This window comes from Aythya marila (assembly GCF_965140915.1).
Source record: "Aythya marila genome assembly, chromosome: 2".
Classification (NCBI taxonomy): domain Eukaryota; kingdom Metazoa; phylum Chordata; class Aves; order Anseriformes; family Anatidae; genus Aythya; species Aythya marila.
Window position 1 is genome coordinate 120,491,646 of NC_139043.1, and position 22,500 is coordinate 120,514,145.

The following is a 22,500-nucleotide window of genomic DNA, read 5'->3' on the forward strand; positions in this document are numbered from 1 at the left end:
AAAGTGTGCTGCCCCAGAAATGCCATAAGAAAAAATAATCAGGGCCACAATTTGTGACAAGAGCTGGTTTTGCTGTGGGTTGAAAGACTTTTTTTTTTTTTTTTTTTTTTTAATTCACATACCTGTATTTTGAATTTAGAAGTAAATCAGGACATGTCATTCCCTAGACCCAAGGAATATGGCCAGAACAACAACATTGCCTCTGAGACAGGCTTTTTAGCAATTCCTGCTTGCTCTCCATAGCATGATGAATCCAAAAAAAGGCTCTTGTTACAGCAGGCCAAAAAGAGGACGGGGAATCAGAGCACTTAAAACAGGAGAAGGAGATGACAAGGTGATAAATACACAAGAATCCCACCTGTCTGCCTTACTCGGGAGCAGGGACAGGAATTCCTGGCTTTCTGTGCTCTGCGTTGGTATGGGGGAGAAGGAGGAAGGAAGAAAAGCTCCTTCTCAGATGCCGTGGTCAGAAAGCTGTAAGTGCAAAGGCAGGGCTGGCCCACAGCGTGCTTTTCCCCACACAGCTGCCAGAGCAGACAGGGAATTTTTGGTGCACAAGCCATGAAAATTTGGACCTTTGTCCTTCCTATACATTTACTAAGAAAACATCTCCTTCCGTTCTCCACTGAAGCATGAATTTAATTCTCTTATAGTACAGTTTTTTTCTTTCTATATTATTATTTTATGGGACAGTATCCAGCCCTTTATGACTTAAGTGCCAGAAGAATTGAAATCCAGCTTCTGTTCATACCACATTACTTTTAACGCTATTATAAAATTTAACAAAAGTGTTACAAGACTACTACAAAGTAGGATGTGGCACTTTCCTCTCAACATGTAAATCAAATGTTACCAAGGTGCTTGACAATTTGTAGGAGCCGTGGGGGGATGACACAGTTGATGTTGTAAAGTGTTCACTCCATTTTGCACCAGCTGGTTTTAGTGAGGTACATGCTTTATTTTCCTTATTCTTGCACTTCTGGGGTGCTTGTATTTTTCCCTTGCCATTCCCATCTCTGTCTCCAAATAGAAAATAAATTCTCTCTTGATCTTGATGCTTGGCAACTTTCCTTTTCTATTATTTGTTGGTGGATGCTAACTCTGATGTGAAGCAATTTTACTTGTGTTCTTTAAAGTATATAAATTGCTTAGAATGTCATGTTATCTTGACATCAAAAGCCTGCTCCATCACTTGGAGATAAATCTGCACCAAAACTGCTGTGCCTCCAGATGAAACCGACTTACTAGACCCATGGTATATATGGTTAACACTAATGCTTTAATACAAAGTAGCTGAATCAAACTCAATTTTATATTTGTGCTGTGAGAGACAACTCAAATTGGACCACAGGTTCTTGAAGCATGCCATATGAGATGGTCCTGGAGAATGGCAGCCCTCACTTAGATGCACCCCAGGAACAGTGACTCTGCTCTGATACAGCTTCCTTTTAGAGCAGACCATCAGGTCAGGCCACCAGCTATCAAACCCCAGAGACATGAGCTCAGCTTTAACAGGGGATTGGAATCAATATCTAAAGTGAAAGTAATATCGATCCTTTATGCTTTTTTTTACAGCTGTTGTCTATTCTGATACTACTATCTACAGAGATTTTCAGATGCTTCAAGGCTAGGTTCCTCCTTGCTCTATGTACCTATGAATGTTTCCCTCTCTCCTCCCTTGGGCTAATTTCAGCAATAATCTTGAAGTGCCTGTGCACTTGCTGTGCTTGTGCACTGGCAAGTGAAATGAAGCCATCAGCTGATGCCCTGAAGGCCCATCCAGCTCCGGAATACAACTTCTAATGGTGGCCTCCCTCTGAACCACTGGTCTCGAACTGGAAGACCTGGATCTCCCTTACAACACTCTGTTTTGAATCAAGGTACTTCTTTCAATATTGGAAACACCATTTCTCATCTGTAAAGCTCTTATGTTTAGGTCGGAGGCACAGCTATGCTGAAGCCTGCTTCAGAAGTCTTTTTGTTGTGTTAAAAAGAGAAAAAGAAAGAAACCGCTTGTGAAAAAAATTACATTTGCAGTTTAAATACATTATCCTACTTTAATTTCAGGAAAGGGTCTTTCTTGGCAGTACCATACCAAAGTATTTGAAATGCATTAACACTTCGGCAGATGCTCAGAATCAAACAACTTAATAGGCATCAACTTTTTTCAAATAATTGCAAAGCTTCGATTTAGCCTTTTGCATACCTTGCATAGCTAATTACCTAGGCTTTAATGTTTACATGCAATGAGAGTATCTACAGCTATAAACTACATAATTTATAATTGATGTAAATGGGTGTTATTATGTCAATTAGGCAGCTGTGTCCTCCACCTTCTCAGTAAACAGAAATGAGTGATAAACCGAGTTTGCAGGGAGAGACCCTCTTCCCTTTCTAACAGATAAATTACCCAGGTAGACCAGGTTGTCCAATTGTTCTCTGGTGAGGTGGATGTTATACGTGGGCCCTCTCTTCTGACCTGTTGACTGCAGCAAATGGTCAATCTCGTCACGCACCGCTGCAAGAGCTTCTGGGTGCCGCAGCAGATAATACATGGCCCAGAATGTAGCTGGAATCGTGTTTCCCACAGAGGCCCACAGGAAGGCAAAATGATGTGCTGGGAGAAAATAAGTGAAAAGGAAGATTAATAGCGTTTATTACACTGATTAGATTTGCAGTGTGCTAATTAAAAGATGTTAGGACACAGACCCAGCCAAGGATCAGTGAATGCTAATGAGGACCAATAGGCTTCTGAAGTCTAATTTTCTGCTTAATGAGAATAGTTTGAAATGTAATGTCGGGGGGGTGGGGGGAATAAGGGGAGTAAATGCAGCTCAGTTATAATCTTTCTCATTATCACCATTAAGTATCTTGTTTTACCACCTCAGCACAAAAAAAAAAAAAAAATCAATTATCATAGAGGGTTGTTTCAGAGTAAAACATTTTATCATTAGCCAATTAGAAAGAACATAAAAAAATTTCAAGGTCGCCATTTTGCCTTTTTATTTCAAAGGTCTATAGTAAATTATTTTATTTTAGACAAGCAATCATTCATAAGTTTCCTACCTGCTTTGTCATAATCTCCAAGCAGCTCATATTTCTCAAATATATCTTGTCTGGCTTGGACCACTTTTGACCCTCCCAGCCATTTTGTCATGTTCTGAAGTAAAAAATGATGTATAAGCTCCTTTCGAACCTTCTTGGTAGCTCCTAGCAACTCAATTGGTATGTTTGCAGCTAAATAGGGAAAGCTGGCATCAAACTTGATAAATTTGTCTCTGATTTCACTAATAACTTTGTGGCCATCTGCAGCAGGAACTCTTCCATATAGTGTTACAAAACTGGCTTCAAACATTACAGAGCAGCAGAATTTGTACATTTTTTCTGTTTCCCAATCTGTTGCTTGCGAGCATTTCCATTCAAATATATCCTGGAGATTTTTCATCATGTGGTCAGAAATTATGTCCAAAGGCTTGCCTTGTAGATACTGGTAGATTCTGTGCAGGTTTTCCTTGAGATCGGGGAATTTTGCTTTCGACAATGCTGGGTAGTCAAAAGTCTTGGAAGCCATCTTATTAGCAAATTCATGGAACTCAAGTTGCTTGCTATTTCGGATGACGTAAACATATTGAAATGGGTCCATGATAAAGGTAATATATCTGCCTGAATAGAAGAGAAAAAAAAATAGAGACACATGGGGTTTTATAATCTTGTGACGCTTTCAGAAGTAGTAAACGAAAATAAGCACCACCAATGTCTGGAAAAAGAGCACAAAGAAAATTCCCAAACCAAAATCCTGTGAAGAGATCTGCAAAGCAAAAAAGGAAGATAAATTGTATTTTGCTTCAGAAAAAAAAGAATACTTTTTTTTTTTTTTTTTGTCAGGATGAAGATTTCACAAGTGTATACTCTCACAGCACTTCTAAAATCAGCATGAAGCCTTCAATGTAGACTGATGTACTGGTTTTGGCAACAGTAGGGTGTGACCTGTAACTGTGGCACTCTGGAATAAGTAATTTACTACACTGTTATAATTCATGAAATACAAGGAATCATAGCAACATTTTAAAAATGCTTTTTTTTTTTTTTTAATAGCAGAAAGGGAGAAACACATTTCACCTGAATGGAAGAAGTGGATGAGGGGGGCTGGAGTAGAAAATGTGTTACCTAGGCAGCTTTTCTTCAAGGAGATGACACCAAGACTCAAAATCTGCTGGTTACAGCTTTAATTGCACACTGCCAAACCCCAATATTTAAAGCCCCACCTGTTTCATATTTATTTATTTATTTTCCTCTGAAGTTTTGTCTAATTTTTTGTTAAGAATTTGTTTAGTACCAGTAAAATGACCACAACAGGATCTGATTTTGAAGCCCTAGCTTACAATGAAGGAGGCTCTCATTCTTAAAATGGTTGCCATTTTGGGGCACAAACTGTCCTGGCATTATAAGACATTGTATCAGAGTGCACAGACAACTTTCCATCTTACTGAGGTACTAAGGAGAGACTACAGCTGGACCTCCAGTTGTACTAAGGTACAGAATTGTAGCTTTTGACATCTTTTTGAAGTTGTCTATGCCAGAAAAAAAAATTGGAAAATTTCCCCCAAGCATAAAGTCAACTAATAAAGAAGAATATTTTGGTGAACTGTCATGAATCAAAATGCTAATACTCCCAAAGCCCAATTAAATCTTAACTCTTTATGGATGATTCCCTTGTTAAGTCTAAAGTTAGAGCTCCTGATTCTTAGCTTGTAGGACAGGTGCATTAGGGAAAAAAGTACCCATTAAAATGTACACATTCTCTGTGAAATAGAGATAAACCTCCTAGCCATAAACCCAGAAAATATCAAAGCTTACCACACTTATAGTCTAATTCTGTCTCACTAAAGGGACAGATCTCCTTTGATTTTAATGGGAACACTACATGCTTAACTGAGGACCAAATTTGGCTCGGTGACAGATGTCCTGAGATAAAGTAGTCACTACCACTAAAAATGTCAACAAGTATCCATGGTTACCATATAGTGATATTTGAATTATCATAGTTATTCCGCATCCTGACTTGTATATACACACACGGCTCTGTGGTAAGGACGGGTGTGTTCTGGACTTTCTTTGCATGTAATTTTCATCCTGTTTATGTCCACTGCAATCCCAGTGAAAACAGCAAGGAAAGACAAGGATAAATTGAGAATTTGACCCCCATTTTTGTCAACAGTGTGAGGGTTTTTGAGGCACTTGTAGAGTTTGCCGGCTTGACAAAAGGATCTTAAATTCTCAGTCCTCTTCCCTGATCATTTCTTCCTTCCCAAACTGCACAGGAATTTTTAGCCCCAACCTCTGCGGGATCTCCCCATGTCTTTGTTCAGCTTTAGAGCTGCTCTCTTTGCACTCCTCTTGCTCCAGCTTTCACGCACTTGCATGCTCTTATTGAGGCCACCATCTTTGTGATCAAAGCTTGGAAAGAATGCCCATTGGAGTGATTTTTAATAAATAAACTTGGAGTGTTATTAACCCTAAAGATGAAAGCTGGCTTCCTAACTTTGCATTTACAGGGTAAACAATTTAAGTTAAGATTTTTAATTAATATTAATTTAAACCATCTGTCCACCATCTGCTTATTTCTGATGCAAAATATGAGTTTCTTTGTGATCTTTAATCAGACACTTAGCAAACGCACATCAATTCTTATCATTTTTAAGTAAGAAAAGATTTTCAGCAAATGGGTTTTCAGACAAACAAACTATTTTAGCAGTAATTTTAAATCAAAACTCTCTCAAAAGCAGCACACTTTGGATGAGAAAATCTCTAACAAACAGAACATCACGAATCCTGATTTTTATTATTCTCATCAGGTTCCTGGTAGAAAAAAAAGTAAGTATGTACCAAAATACTCATTTTGTAGAATTCAGTTCAGGCTCCAGACCATTCCCTTGCAAGTCAACAATATGTATAAATACATGAAAAAAAATACTTTTGTTACTGTATTTATTAAATGTCTCTAGCCAGGAAAGTGGAACCCCTGAATAACAAAGGCAGCTTGTCTATGTACCTCAGAGAGGATCTAATTTTAGATCTCTTCATTAGAAAATGATTAAAATCTAAAGACTAAAATCTGCAGTTAGAAAGTTATTGCTGTAAGATTGGTTACAGGAGCCTTAGCAATTACAGTCATTCTTGCACACGGTTGCAGCCACACAGGTTAACACAGTGCTTGCCTTCCATCCAGCAACAGACTCAAAATTAGAAAGTCATGCCCCAACATCTCCCTTACCCTAAGCACCCTTCAAGATCTGAAGAGCAAACATCCAAACCCTAACAAATGTTCTGACCTCAAGGTATGACTTTAAAGTTTTGAGTGTCAATATTGCAATTCATTTTTCTTTTCAAATAATTTCATTGTCACTGTTGAAGTCTCTTCCCACTTATTGTCCCTGGTGGTGTTTGATACCAACAAATGGAAACCTTTCCTCAAGTTTCCACTTACTATACAGTATTTTAAAATGCATTCCCTCTCACCCCTCCCATGCCTTTCCATTGCAGCTAATGCCAAGAATTACCTCTTGTAGTAGTCTTTTCTAAAACGGTACCAAAATATTGATTCTTGTGAGTTTCCATCAGAGTATTGGCAAAGGTAAATGTCAGATCAACCAAAAGTGGAGGAATGCCACATGCTTTCCAAATCAGGAAGCTTTAACTATTTGATGCATTTATACAGAAACCACTGAAAGCACAACGCCTTTCCTTGTTAGAATGCAAAAAAATACCTTTAACACACACACACATAAAAACAAAACAAAACAAAAAACCCAGGTCATACAGAAATGTCACACTCCAAATCTCAGTAGTTTGGCTTTTTTATTTAGTACAATAGAAACAAGTCAAAATAATAAACGTATACTTGTTTCTCTAAAAAGCCCTCTAAGCTTTTTTTTTTTTTTTAATATGGATTCAGAGAATTTATATTCCTTGTCCAATCCTTCAGTTTGCATTACAACCGTGCTGCAAATAGCTTGGTTATCTCCTTGTAGTTTACACAGTCTCCTAGAAAAATAAGATTGATGTGGAAAATATGAAAATTGTCAACTTTGGTAAATCTAAGCACAGAAGCCAGTATTTGTATGATAGTTAAGAAATTACTCTAATAATGCATTCTGGAGCTTTTTAATGCTAATGATGAAAGACAAGCATTTCATATGACATATAATGATGGATGTTATTTCAGTAATGCTTGCAGCATACTTCAGCTTTGTAAGGGGTTCATGGAAATTACCTTTTGCCTAAGACAGAAAAATGTGGTATTTTACTGTAGGTGTGTCATGATTTAAAAGAAAAGAATGACTTATTAGCAGAATTATAAAAGGCCAAATGTGCTTAGCAAAAACACTGGAAGACAGATTACTTTATCAAAATCTGAATTAGTCTCATTGACAGTGTTGCAATGCTCAGTATCATTCCTAATAATGTATCATCAAACGGAGACAAAGTTTAATCCCAAGAAACTGTGAGAAAACTGCTTCAAGTTCTTTATGTTCTTACCTAGCTGTCTGCCTACCCGGCTGATCCTTAGCAAGCAGAAAGCTTGGGCTGGGACATACTGTCATCTAAAAACAACAGACTCAGTATCTCTCTCTTTCTCTCTTCCCTTCCTTCTTCTTTTCTTTTCTCTCTCTCTCTCTTTCTTTTCTGAAGACTATCGCATTTACGTAATCGTCCTCTTATTAGGAAGATTCTGCTGAACTGCTGACAATGATGTACAGTAGCGCTTCGCCGGTATGACGTTTGGGGAAAACGATTCTGCTGCACCACCACACAAAACCAATTAGAGAACTATTTTCTGCGACAGGTCAGGAATTTACATTGTTTCTCATAGAAAGATGTGCTTTTTAATTTCTTTATTAAGATGACATCCATGTCCCTTGCGACTTTTAGGGATGACAATCATTTGCTCATCACATGGGAAAGTACAATCAGCGAAATCGCATTACCGGTACGGGGCAATGACAGAAACTCCAAGCATCGTTCCACATTTTCCAAATGAACTAGTTTGAGAACCAATAATTAGAACAATACATATTGATAGGATTTGTTGACAGAACCTGTAGTCACTCACCAGGGGGCTAAAGTAATGATAGTACATACACAGCCGGCTACGTTATGTTTGCTGAACATACAAACATCATCTTTGTCAAATCACTGAGACACACAGAAAGCCTGCATGTCTCGGAATCAGGACAGGACATGAGCTACCAACTAGCTTCATCTTCTTTTTCAAGTTGTGGTTGACAAGCTGTTTCTCAGTGAAAACTTGATGGTCAGTATGTTTACACTGAAAAAAGAGAACTTGAGGTAGTATCTCCAACACAACAAATTCACAAAACCAAAGATTTCCTTGTATAAGGCTGAAACAATATCCGTAACTCAGTCTATTTACCTGTACATATGAAAGCTTTTGCAAAATACCTAAAAATAGGGAGATGAATTGAAATGGAATTCTGCTTATTATGCAAACAGAAATTCATTAAACTAAATTACACTCACAGATTGCTTAAAGACACAAATCTCTAAATACAGTCTTATATAAAACAATAAAAAGGGGAAAGAGAAATAACTATTTGGTTAAACAAATTAAGGATTCTGAAGTATGACTGTATCTGCTTTCATGAATGCACTATGGTAAGTCTTTGAATTATTATTAATTTTACTCACAAGAAGCCATTATTGTACTCACTCATTATCATGTGAGTATACATTAACAATAAAAAAGACTATTTCAAATAAAATTAGAGTTGAAGATGTGTTAAACTCACTTGAAGATGGAACACACCAATTTCCAAAGGAATAATAATAAAAAAAGAATGAATAATAGTAAAAAATGCATTTAACAGCAGTAAAATGCTCTTCCAAAGGACAATAGAATATATTTGGTAACAGGAAGAAAAAAAAAAGTTAATTAAACATTCTGCTTGTAATTTAATTAATAGACTTTTGAAGAAAATAAATATTTGTATTGCAAAACATTGTTTATATGGAAAAATAAAGCTAGAATCACTGCCACAAAATTAACAAGCAAACTTTACATTTTACATTTTTTTGAAACTCTCTAAAAATACCAGAATAGCTAAAAATGAGGTAGACTTAACTGTAAAGTAATAATTGATGCAACTATAAAATTCATCATTTGAACAAGGATATCAGCATGTAGAGGGCCCAAAGATCCATAACATCTACCTACTAATAGGAGTTTGCCTTTTTCTGAACAAAGGAAAATACTTGATCTTAAAATGATTTTAGTGAAATGTGTATATATATATATATATATATATATGTAAATTTATATATTTGTGTTTCATTCAAGATTCCAGTTTCATTCTGTGCTTTTCTGGTACATTTCAGTGTATATGTGAAATCACTCAAATGTTTGTATTTGAGCTAGCGTAGTAAAACAGCTATAAATACAGAAAGCAGCAAGGTTATATCATACTTTATTATATTGTTATTTTCAGCAAGCATGATCAGAGTAAGAGACTGGCAACAGGAAGTTTCTGTGTTCCAGTCCTGATTGTATCACTGAGTCAATGTGTCATTCATTCCCTTGTGTTCCTGTCAACCAGTTGTAAAATGTGTGAGAACATATTCTGCACTTTTTTTCTTAAGTGTTTTCTAAATTTAATCTGATATTTTTCTGTGCAGTGTCAAGATGATGTTAGTTCTCCTTTCCTTAGGAAAAAAAAAAAAAAAACACAAAAAAAACAATACACGTTTATATGTGTTGGGAACATCTATGTTCAGACATTACTTGTCTAAAAATTCCGTCGATATGCATATATACCTATAGCTGTATATAAATACACATAACCATAACTAAATATTGTGGATACTTTTTATGTATATAAAACATTTGAATTTAATGTATTGTATCCTATGGTATGCTGAAATGTTTTTGGTTAAGTAAGATTCTAAATTAAACATCTGAATTAATATTTAACATCACTGATGGAAAAATCAAGAGAAGTACAAAAATACTGCTCACCAGCAATATGTACAGTGAAAATATCTCCAAGTTTCTTTTGCTGATCCAGTAAGAATTTGTAAGCATCTTTTCTAAAAATCAAAGCTTTTCCAAGGTAAGGAATCCAGCCATTTATTAGTGGGGGCTCTCCAGTCTTCCTGTTAAAAACATAAAAAAAAAAATCAGGAACTAGCTTTGGCATGAGAGCAACTCATCTTTATATCTATTTATATATTACACTTAGACCTACTATCTATGCATATAATTCTTACAATGTATAATATGTTGTACAGAAAGTTCTTCAGATATGACGGCAGGTTAAATCTAATCACACCTCTGAGCACAGAAGGCTCTGTGTGGTGATTATGAAAAATAAGAGGGAGAAATTGAGATGCATTTAACTACAGGTCGTCCAGTTATTACCATAAAGTTATGAACACAGAAAAATTACATTCCACAGAAAATCTCACAGCGAAGAGTCCTCTTGTTTTCAATATTTTGCATGTCAAAGGAAGATGTATCAGAAGGCAATTATGACAGATTTAGGTAAATAGGACGCTGACATACCACACTAAACGATTAGCTTTACAGATAAGGTTTTAAGAATTTCCATTTACCAGCACACAAAAAAGCTACCATTCTAACTAAATAACTTTAACATAAAGAATAATAATAGAGGCCAAACATTAACAGTAATAAATCTTAGACTTTGTATGTTTATAGTCTGCTAAGCCAGAAATAGGTATGAACAGTTTAAGATGAAATTCTAGATAATTATATTTGTAACCCAGCCTGAAAAAGCAGCCATGGTGTGTTAGTTATGTTTGTGGAATAGTATAAAATACCTTTCAAAATTCTAGCAAGTTATATTTTTCTTTACAAAGGAAAAAAGGTCCTATTCCTGTCCTTTTCACGCTGTCCTATTCCTAACTGCAAGTAAACGTCTTTCCTTCGTGCTGGTCTTTAGTTGCTTGAATCTGATTTACAACAAAGAAACATAAAGCATGCTTGCTCTGGAAAGGATTAAAACAAATATTCATGAACAACTCTGATGCTACATCCCATCTGTGAAGGTGACTTATACTACATGCAGAACAACTCATTCTGATTAAACACAAGATATTTACTAGCTCGGATCTAATCAAAGATCAAGGGATCACAAGCTTTACTACTATCATACACAGCATGGATTTTTATGTAGCTGGATTAACCCTATCATAGGCACATTCCTCCTTGAACTGCTCAAATAGAAATTAAAAAAAAATAATAAAAAGGTAAACATGTATGCTGAATTTATTTTTTTAAATTTTTTTCTAATTAAAACTTTCTGTGGAGGAAATTATAAGTCAGTGATTTGCTCTCTTACCACAAAAAAAAGTTGGAATAAATTTAGTTTAAAGATGAACAGATGTGGCCAAACCAAGTTGCACATCTTGAGCTCTTTCTGTTTAACTGGCCACTAATTACAAATGTTGGTTTTCAAGAAAATCATTTTGTTAACTGGAAAATAAACATTGCAAACATTCTAGTACAAATTAGAAAATTTCACAGCTTATGTGTTTGCACTGGCTTTTTTGGTTCTTTGGGTTTTGAGGGTTTGGGGTTTTTGTTTGTTTGTTTTCTGGTGATTTCTTGATTGTGGGGAAGGTGCACATCGCGTAAGCCAACATGCTATATGTCCTCTCACAGGCAAGTAACACCATTATTTACTTGTGTGGTGCAGTGAACTTTGTACTGGTTAATTCTGTGTTAGGTGAAGACAAGACAAGAACTAATCTGAGATTACATCAGAGGGATCACCAGCCCTGGAAGTGTAACAGCCCACTCAATACCCTTAATTATCCCCTCAAAGCTTGTAATGAATCTGGATGATTTACCAATTTCCCCCCCCAGACTACACAGTCCCACCAGCGGCCTCCTTTCACTTCCTGGACTGGACGCGACACCCCGTACGTAGCCCTGTGACAAATATTTAGATAGGCTTTTTGTCATATTCTAATTTAATGCATCTAATTTCACTCTCCGTGTTCTGTCAGTCGGTCAAAAGCTGTATTCTTCACCAGCTTTCCGCCGGGTAAAGAGGACGCAGCTCAGAGATCCAGGGGAAAATTAAATTAATGCTCCGAGTCCGTGGGATCACATCAGGGAGACGTTTTGCTATCGCGAAGACGTGAGGGTCACCATTCGCTGCAGCCGTGTTCAGCTCAGCAGCAATAAGCTTAGTACCGCTGAGCACCGTGGCATGGCTCTGAGCCTTCCAGGGGGAAACGCAGCACCCGTTCGACTTGCGACCCACAGCGGGCTGATAACAGAGACCTGTCTTCATCTCCATCTTTGCTTCTCTTTCGAAGATGGAGGTTGTAATGACTCATAGACGTCTGCCAACACACAGCGAAGAAAAGAGCGCAGATGAGGCTTTCTTGCCCCCTGAAATGTAACGCTTCACTGCACAAAGCTTTAGGCAGTACTGCTCACCTCAGCTGGGCTTCCTGAAAACCTCAACTTCTCACCTGCAGTCTGACGGCACTCCAAAGTTTGTGCTGCTTTTACTACCTGCACCGTGCTGCTTTTACAGCTGTTGGTATGACCTACCAGTGAAGCCCATGCAAACTTTCCCCTTTCAATTAATTTCTTACAATTTTTACCTCAGGGCTCACACTTCAGATAAATGATCGGATAAAATCTGATCATTAGACAAGATAAGACAAATGTTAAACTTAGTGTTTTCTTGTGGTATTGATTTTTATATCAAATGTAACACTTGCATCAAATGTAAATATCTAAGAAATATTTTATTTTCTTTTTTAAAGCAGTATGAAGTGTTCTGATGGCTATTTAAGTTTGCAACTTTTTATATTCAAGCACTGAGAGCTTCCTACCTGATTATCCCATGTATAATGGTACTCAGTTCTAGTTTAACTGCTTAAAACCTAATTCACTTAACACACTGAGCATCTCGTATTTGCTGCATGTTCCTTAATTTTGTTGTTGTTGTCATTTTTTTCACATATTGGGCTATTTTTACATATATACAGGAATATCTACACTTAACTGAGAAATCTCTTTAAAATGAGTAAGACTTAATATGACCAAATTTTACAAATAAAGCACCAGCAACATATCCAATGCAATCTATTAGTAGGCAGATCAATTAAAAAGTGGAGGAAACCAATGAAGTTGTATCATCCATCCACCACGGGTAAATTGATAATTTCAAATAACATTGTGCAAAAAGTCTTATGGCTACAAAATACAATGAATAGATTATTGATAACTGTAATTTTTCTTTCCCTTTCATGCTGAAAAGATGCTTCCTTGTTAGCATGTAATGAAAAAGAAGCAAAGTTTTGGAGTTTGTTTACAGTTTCTTTAACAGGAATTTCTGAGCTCACCTAAAATATTTTAAGTTACTGACTCAGGTGTGACTATTTAGTTACTAAGGTAAGGCAGTATTAAAAAAATGTGATTGTTGTATCATTTATGCCTCATTTATGGTAAGCAGCAGTGATGTAGTAAACCAAATGAAAAATGTGCTGCAACATAAATTACGTGAAAAAAATAGATTGTATATATATATTAATTTTTATTTTATTTCAAAGTTTTCTAAAGGTTGTTTTCCATTAGTAAAAGGGAATTATTTGGGAAACCCAAATTAGGTCAACATTTGTGAGGCTCTGTGAATGTCAATGTAGATTTTTTTTTTATTATTATTGTAAAGTAAAAACCCTAAAGATCCACAAACAAACAGACTTTGCCAACATTTATCTGTAATAGAAATATTATTGCTTTATAAAAGCACACAAGCCTATCCTTTTGCTGGTTACACCACTCCTCTGCAGTACAGGGCATTGGATCAGTGTAAACGAGAGGAGAATCTTCCCCATTTCACTCGTTATTTGTATTCCAAAGGAGCAGATGCCTTCCAAATTATGCAAAAATCCACAGCACATCTAGTACTATAGCAGATGAACAGGTTAATTTTTCTCTTTGCACATAATAAATCATAAGTGCTTTAACACCCATAGTCGCATTTCATGAACATAAACCTTCTGTTTAATAATGTCTGTTTACAACTAGAATCAGACATACAGTAATCTCTTGCCTGGGATAAACATTAATCCAGATCTGTCTAGAAAAATTATACAATTCATTACCATAAGTAATCTCTATTGTGCCCTGTGCTTAACCTTCATCTTTTTTCCTGTCCTATAATCTTGCAAATCCACTGGTGGTGTATGATTGGCATCTGGTGTGAGCACAGCCTCCGCTGCACAAAGAACGACCGAAAAAGCCACACAAGAAAATGTCACTCTGCAGGGCACCGCTGGCTCCGCCAGCCGCTTCTGAGCAACTCGCACCAATGGGTGAAAGAAACCCCAAGCTGGGGAGAAAAAGAGCCCAGCAAAGTCTAACTGTGCCACTTGCCACAAAGGAGCCATTTGCACTTTCTAAACCATCATTACCACCCACAAAAATTAAAGGCTTTGGTCTCATTTCTCCATATCACTTTTGGTCAAACTACCACATCCTACGTCGACGTTGGAGCAAACCATGCTGGGGGACTTCAAGGAATGGAAATGTGTGGGCACAGGAGTAGAACAAAAGCTATTATGAACATGTCAGAGCAGTCTGAGATTATTCACAGGCTCGATCACAATATTTAAGCAACAAGACATGACAGACAGTGTCTTTCCAGGGGCTTATAAGCACTCTAACTGTGAGGAAAAGAATGAGGCCAAAGGCTTCAACCCCAACAAAGGTAATCCCCAGAAATGTGGTGTCTGGAGTGTCTCGTTGTATTATGAAAGAGAGACACAGGAAACTTAGGACAGGAGAAAGCCAGCAAGTCCTTCTTTCTTTCTTTTTCTCTTTCTTTCCTTTCTCTCTCTCTCTCTTTTTTTTTTTTTTTGTTTTAATTTTGCAGTTAGTTTCTCCCAAACCTTTTCATAGCATTAGGCGCTTGAATCCACGAGGACGAAACAAAACAAAAAATCAGAACTTTCTTTCAGACATTTGTCCACAACAAAAATTTTTGATACTTATAAAATTAAGCAGGCTTTAAACACCCCATTGAAATTATTTGCCTCAGCGATCCCCTGGCACTCAGAGTTTTCCAGGTTGAACACATGTGATATTTAAAAGTATTCCCTGCAGGATTAGACAGAAAAGAGCTTTAGTAATATAGTCTTCTACCTTTGAATTCCCAGCTTGAACACTTCCTGCAGAGGTGAGGACCAGCTGTTGCTCCTATCTGATCACTACCTGGGGGCGTACGTAGAGCAAATGGATTCACCAGCCCATGTCTTGGCAGAGAGATGCACATGAGGACTGACTCAGTGAAGAAGCTAGCTCTTCACACACAGAAAGGAAAACTCACCGCCGCTGCCTATACCTTCGTCGAGGTAAACCGACTGCAGCGCTCAATGGTGTACTCAAAATTTTGGGAAAAAAGAGTTAAAAAGCAATGACTAGACACAGGAAATACACCTTTGAGCACACGAAAAAAAAAGAAAAGTGTATTTGTTCTTTCAAAAAGAGCATATGGCAAGAACTGACTACCATGGGGTGTGAGACAAACTAGTAGAAATGCTGATGAGAACAAACCAACCAACCAGTGAATATTAAGGCTTCCCTCTCCCTCCTGAAAAATGCAATACTTATATTGAAAGTATTTTTGTCAAAAACTTCTGGGATTTTCAATAAAAATTCATTTCTTCTGTAAGAGCATACAAACTTTTTGTTGTTAAGAACTCTAACTTCTGTAGTAAACCGTTCATTACAAGAACCTATTCACCTATTATTTTTTCCCCTCTTCTATTAATTCCATTTGGGTCATCCCTGGATATCCAAAAAATACCGATACTCAAGAACTCATGCAGCAGCTCTGATATATTGCTGTCTAGGATCTTTTTTTTTTTTTTTTTTTTTTTTCAGCTACATTATCTTAGCAGCTGTAGGTTCACACTGCACTTATCACCTCTTCAAACTTGTGTGTTGAAGGGCACATCCAAAAATTCAACCATTACTTGTAGTGACTGGCTGGGGCATTGCCTAAAAAAACAAAAAGCAGGAAAATATCATTTTGAGAAAGCACTCTGAACAGTTTAAAAATGGAAACCCACTGAAAAAGCCCTTTTAGCTTAGGTATACCAGAGGCTTAAAATTCCCAGAAGGTTTCTACACAAAAGGTAATTTGAAGTTTCATAACAGCCAGAATCTGAGTCATGGAAAAGACTCAGTAAATGCAACAATAGTTCAGTGATATTAGAAGTTAATACAAATTCAGTGCTTATGGCCCCTTCTCTGAAATGCTATGTTGTCTTTGCTCTGGGTGAAGTCAATAAAAGCAGCTCATGGTTATTTTACCATATCTTACATTTGGAATCACTTGGCTGGTCTGGGTATTTTCCTTTCTTAGTTCAACTGTGATCAAATAAAAATGGTCTAGGAAGGGATGCTGAGAGGTTACTTATTTTGTGGTTCACATTCCAGGTAGGCTACTTCATGGCTACTTCATGCCAACACCTTCTCTCTTACTCCCCTATGCTGCTCTTGAAGATAGTAATGGAGTCTCCAGTCTCCCCAAGCAATCTGTCCTTATCAGAAAATTTCTCCTCATGTCTAACCTTTATCTTCATGCTGCACTTCAAGCCCTCTACTTCTCATTCTGTCTACAAAGGATAAGAGAATAAATGAACCCCTTTACTTCTGCAGGGGAACTTTAGGTACTTTAGGTATTCAAAGGTACTTATGTTCTCCTTTAGTATTCTTTGGGTTAAACAACCCCAGGTTCTTCTGGTACTTCCTCACAACTGTTTTCTAGAGCTCTGTGTACTCACACCACTCCTTTCTCGACTTCTTGAAGTTAGCCCACATCCCCCCTGGAAGCGCAGCACTGTGCACTGAGCACCACACAGTGATTACCTGGTGCATCTTGTGGGCGATGCGCCCGGCTCTGCACCCCAGCACAACCTCAGCTTTCTGAGCAGTATCACAACAGCGATGAGAAAAAAAAAAAAAAAAAAAAAAAAAAACCAAAAACAAAACAAAACAACAACAACAACAAAAAAACCAGCTTCAGAACCATTACAGACCTCAGCCTTTTCCCAGAGAAAAGATCCGTTCAGACGCTGCTGGTTAGTCCTCAATTTTTTCCAGTTTGCCATTGGAGCACTAATCCCTCCTTTGCAGCCCCTTTCTCTTTTAATATTATCCAGAAACAAACATAAAATGCTTTTTTTTCCCCCTATATTCATGTGAGAAGGACTGGACCAGAATATGAACTCCACCAGCATTTCCCTTTACCACTGTCAGGAACATATTTACACTGCACAATGATTGACTTCACCAACAACCCAACAACTCTCGTCTGATATCCATCTCTTCCATAATCCATTTCTGCACTTTAATACATTGCCTTACTGCAACACATGTTAAAACTGTACACAGAAAGTAGCTCATAGTAGGAAATCATATTAACCGTCTGGCCTAGAAATGACAAGTGAAGTGTGGATAAGAATGTCAGCACTCCACACAGAAATATATTCAAACATGCAGAAATCATTCCTTACGTAATAAAGAGCAAACAAATAAATTCAGGCAATCTCAGAAACAGTGGTGGGACATCATCACGTTTAAAAAGCCATGTTAACAAGGAAAGTGAGGAGAATATTATACATCGATGTTGCATCTTCTGTGTGTATCAACTGTATTTTCTTTGAGTAGAGAGTATAGAATTTCAGAAGTAAAAAAAATAAATAATAAAATTCAACTATTATTTTCTCTGAAACTGTAGGAATGTTAAATAATGAAGGATGTTCATTAGAACAAAGCAGGTAATGAAAATATAGACTTTATTTCCTGTAAATGAAAGTGTAAGTCCAAAAGTCTGGTTTCTTGGTTAAGCCAGACATCTTGAAGTTCTCTATAACCAATAGAGAGAAAAGGTGTGAAAAGGCTTTTTTCAAAATATTGCTCTTTACTAACAACAGATAGGTTAGAGATGCTCACTTAGGTGGTAGAGGGAGTGCATCCGTCCTTTTGAACGGAGTACATTATATACCACTCCAGGTCACCAGAGGAACACTGCGGAACGTTGGTCTCTCACTTGCTCTATCTGCCACATACATGATTTGCAAATACCAGCAGCCAACTCCTGATTTATCTACTTAATTACGCAGAGAAACAGGGCCACTTACTCTGTCTTAAAATCTGCATGTGCATAGCTTTATATGAATAAAAAAAAATCATTTAATGTTTAAAAAAGATGCAATTAACAATTTCATGACTTCCACAATTACGATCATGCATTCCCCAACTGGAAGTACACGAGCAATCTAAAAGCAATTTTCTACCACTCCTCCTAGTGTTTCAGATGTCAGACATTTCATGAACCTTATTAAAAAATTAACAGTCAGGACACACACATTTTGCTCAAAAAATGTACTGAAAAATTCCAAAGTCTGAAGAGTTGAATAAATACAAAAATGTCCCAGATACCTTGCTTAGTCTACTTATTTGTAAATACAACTCTAATTTGGGATGAAGCACTGAGAGAAGGTGACTACTGTCACTAATGCATACATCAGATGAGAACAGCAATTGAATACAGTACTCAGTGAATGTTTCAAAAACCTTACTGTTTTTAAGATGAACACAATATCAGAAGCTTATGTCTTCTTCCCTGTTATAGGATTATATATACTTGCTTTCCAGATTGCTGTTTTCGATCTTTTCCTTCTTTTAAAAATCTATTGCATGTTAGGAGAAACAGTCTTGAAACCTAACTCTCCATTACAAATTCATTCTCTCCCGCTTCGTCTCCTTCTGCCACCAGCCTAGATTAACATCTCCATTTCTCCATCTGAACTGATGCTATGCTTGAAATCCCCCCTTTTTTTTTCTCTCCCTGCCCTCCACAACTTTAGCTTTTACTTCTTTCAGCACAGAATGTAGGCAATTTATTTCAGCAGAGAGCATATTGTAATCTGCACTCTTCTTTTGCTCCTCACTAGTTGTAATGTCTCTTTCCCTATTCATAGACATACTTCAATGCTCTTTCCTCGAACCCCTCTTCTGAAAATTCCTTACTCCATTTTCCATTTCCCTTGAATCCTTTCTTTCCATCTTCTCTTTCTCTATACTCTGCTATGGCTCTGCCCCTGCCTACATTAGTCTTTTGCAAGCCACACTTTCTCATAGTTCATAGCCTGATAAAACCCAATCCTGCCTTAACAAGCTGCCACAATTAGGGGGCAACAAACCTGATTATTTCCAAATTTATTTTCCTTGGGTTGGGTAGTGACACCTTTCACACCGCTGTGCATATGAGAAGCACCCTTCTATTATTCATGCTGCACACTCTGTAACAGCAGCCTCATTCAGCATCTAGTCTGATCTGAGTGGATATGAAACGCAGTCTTTCACTAAATATCCCCGTGTAGGACCAGCCTGAAACTAGACATCTCATCATGGGGGAGATTCTAAAATATCTAAAAACATTTTTATTTTTAAACATTAAAAAAAAAGAAAAGACTTTAAATATATTTCCCATCAAACAGCTGCTCCTCGATTTTACTTAGCAAGTACCAGGAAGAAGGCAGCTGCAGCCTGCTCAGTGTGCCCACAGACTTTCCCTGCTCCTGGAAGAACTGACGAGAAGGATGCTTGTGCCCTCTTCTCCTTGCGGGGATATTCAGGGCAGCCTGTGGACAGCAGCAGCCCGTGCAGACACCCTGCAAGCTGGGCAATGGATTGTGCTGCTCACAGACAGCCTCCCCCCGACCTCCCCCTGGGGTGTCCTCATCTGCTTCTCCCTCTCCTGAGCCTCAAACTCTGCTGAGCCTGTAAGAGATTTAATGTGTATTAATTTAGGAGCTTCGGTGTATTGCCTGAAAACAATGGTTTGATGCTTGGGAAATATATTCCTTTAATTGGTCTACGTCTGCCCTTCTTAAATATTTATGTAAACTCTATTGTGTTCAAGGGCATAAGGGTTAAATCTAAATGAAGTTATTGGCTTTGTGTTTGTTAGCGTTCTCTGGAATGTATGACATCTTCGTCAGTTTTAGGTAACCGAGCTAATTCCAATTTTAGGTAAATCAGGAATGCATTTTCATTCTGCAGTCACAGAAAGCTAAAATATTATTAATTGGAGATTGTAAGATGCAACGATAACTGAGACATCATAGGTCTGGACATGTTTTAAATCCCTCTGCTGTGAAACAGGGAGTAGAAAATACAAACACAATTCTCAATTTTTTAAATTAAAATGAGCAAATGTCAACTTGGGTTGGGGACTAATCAGAGGCATTATAATTGCAAATTAATACTTGTTTCATTATTTTCCTAAGTTCTTTCCTCCAGAAAATAATATTCATTTTACAAAAGCATCATCTTTTTGAGGAGTCCAAGATTTTACTGTCCTTGATTTACTGAAAAATGACTTTTTTTTTTTTTTTTTTTTTTTTAAAAATCTACTCAATTGCATCATTTCCTACTCTGGTTCAAGAGTATAGGATAGATCTTCATTTCATTCAGATTTAGATTTGAAATACAAAGAGCCTAATTTTGCAGTCATCTGTACTTGAAGAGATGGAACCAAAACACCACATCTAAACACACTTCTGCACTTTCTAGTCCACTTACCATGAAAATGATTTAAAAGAGCACCATCAAACAACTTCCAACATTGTAAAATTTTCAACTGAAATCTAGTTTTTAATTCAAACACTGCGACTTCAGTTAATTTCTAGTTAAGTTCACCCCCCCCGCCTCTAAACTCAGTGGCACACCTGGCAGGTAACAGTAATTTCCATTTTCCATCGAGTAAAAGCCTGAATTTGAAAATTACAAATTTCATTTAAGAAACATTCAATGTTTTGTAAACAGCTCTTCCAACTGAACACCATCACACCTGTTTTTAAGCCCCACATTATCCAACTGCTGAATGCCAAGCAGTAGGTGAGGCAGTCTACACACAGAACACAAAATTCTTTAGTCTCAAAGCTTCACGAGTCTTTGGAAATTTAAAACATTTCCACTGGGGAGATGATAGGAGTTTGAGGTTCTAATGAAAAGAAAATGAATGCAGTCAGAGAAAGCAAAAGAGATTCAGGATGTTTTGTCCATGTTTACATAATTGTGCAAAAACAGACGTAAACCTGGGACTCTGACCAGGTTGCTCACCCATTCGTCTTCTCCTTGCTGAACCACCCCCATGACTCGCCCCTCAGCTAGTGCAGAAGGCCATGGCTGTGGGCAATGGCTCAGAGTACACCGAAGGGTCCTCTCCTGTGTAGCCTGCTACTTGACCTGGCAGGTAGCCCATGTGCACCTTGAATTTTGCTGTATGACTGTTGCTGGGTGGACCAAACAGCTCGGATTTCTCCCCAGAAGACAGCTGGGATCTACAGGCAGTCTGAAACTCCACCAGCTCAGGTTGCCAGTAAGGTTTGTATGAGGTGCTGGGTCTTGTGAATGCCCCAGACATCAGACTCTGCTGGGATCAGCACCTCAGATGCAGCATAGATGCTGCTTGCAATCTTATTTCCATCTGCATGCCTATGTCCTGAAGCATGCCCTTCTCATTGTCCCAGGACTTGCATATTTGAAGTCTGGTCAGGTTCTACAATGTTGAATTTCTCCAATTGAAAGCTGTCATGTCTTACAAGTCCAATAGACTTCCACTGTATCATAGGTTGGATATAAACAGCATTGTAAACCGATGGAGAAACGTGCAAAATGTGAACTCACTGAAGTCAGTACTAGCTTCGCTATTCAGACTAACTGGGAAGATTTCATGTCGTGTGTTGCACTGTGAAGTCAGGTATGCAGTCAGTCCCAAATTTTCTATTAAAATGTACACGCTGTCCTGTTGCCCATAAAAAATGGTGACATTAAAGGGATGCTGAAGAGTGCATCCTAAGGCATGGCAAATCCTGAGTAACAGGTTTCCCTAGCTACAGGAAAAAAAAAGTTTAAATACTTTGGTTATAAACTTGAGTCTTTATAGAAGGAACTGATGTTTTTCTTTACCAATAACTATTCCATTTATATGCTGTATCATGCACCTTTGCCTTTATTATTTTTCAATTAGAAAAAAAAATAAGAAAATGAAAATTAGAAATGAAAGGTTATCAGTAACAATTTTTAACATTTCAATTCCAAGCATTTGCACCATTCTGATCCAATGTAGCCTTCTGTTAATGATACATCTGTCATTTCATTGACACCCCTAAACAGCTTTATTCTCTTTTCTAATTAAGAGACAAAGCTGATTATGTCAATCTATGAACTGACATCTGAGTGCTTTTGTTACAATGTAAGAAGCAATGAATATGACTATTGTTATGCTAAAACAAAAAACTTGGGAATTTTAACTGAAAAACCCAAGATGGCAAAATATGTACTGGCTAAATTAAAACAGATTCTTCCTATTCATGCAAAAGGCACATGTGATTGTATTATTTAATTAAATGAAGATACTG

The 22,500-nt window shown here is 37.3% G+C and overlaps 1 protein-coding gene across 1 annotated transcript in view; it reads right to left on the reverse strand.

Moving 5' to 3' along the window:
* The window catches only part of CYP7B1 (cytochrome P450 family 7 subfamily B member 1), a 122,590-nt gene that overhangs the window by 12,502 nt on the left and 87,588 nt on the right, over positions 1-22,500 (reverse strand). Inside the window, exons 2-4 of the mRNA XM_082754674.1 lie at positions 10,034-10,170; positions 3,067-3,663; positions 2,411-2,617 (exon numbers count right to left, since the gene is read on the reverse strand). Coding sequence (XP_082610800.1) covers positions 2,411-2,617; positions 3,067-3,663; positions 10,034-10,170 — 941 coding nt within the window. The remainder of the gene's footprint in view (positions 1-2,410; positions 2,618-3,066; positions 3,664-10,033; positions 10,171-22,500) is intronic.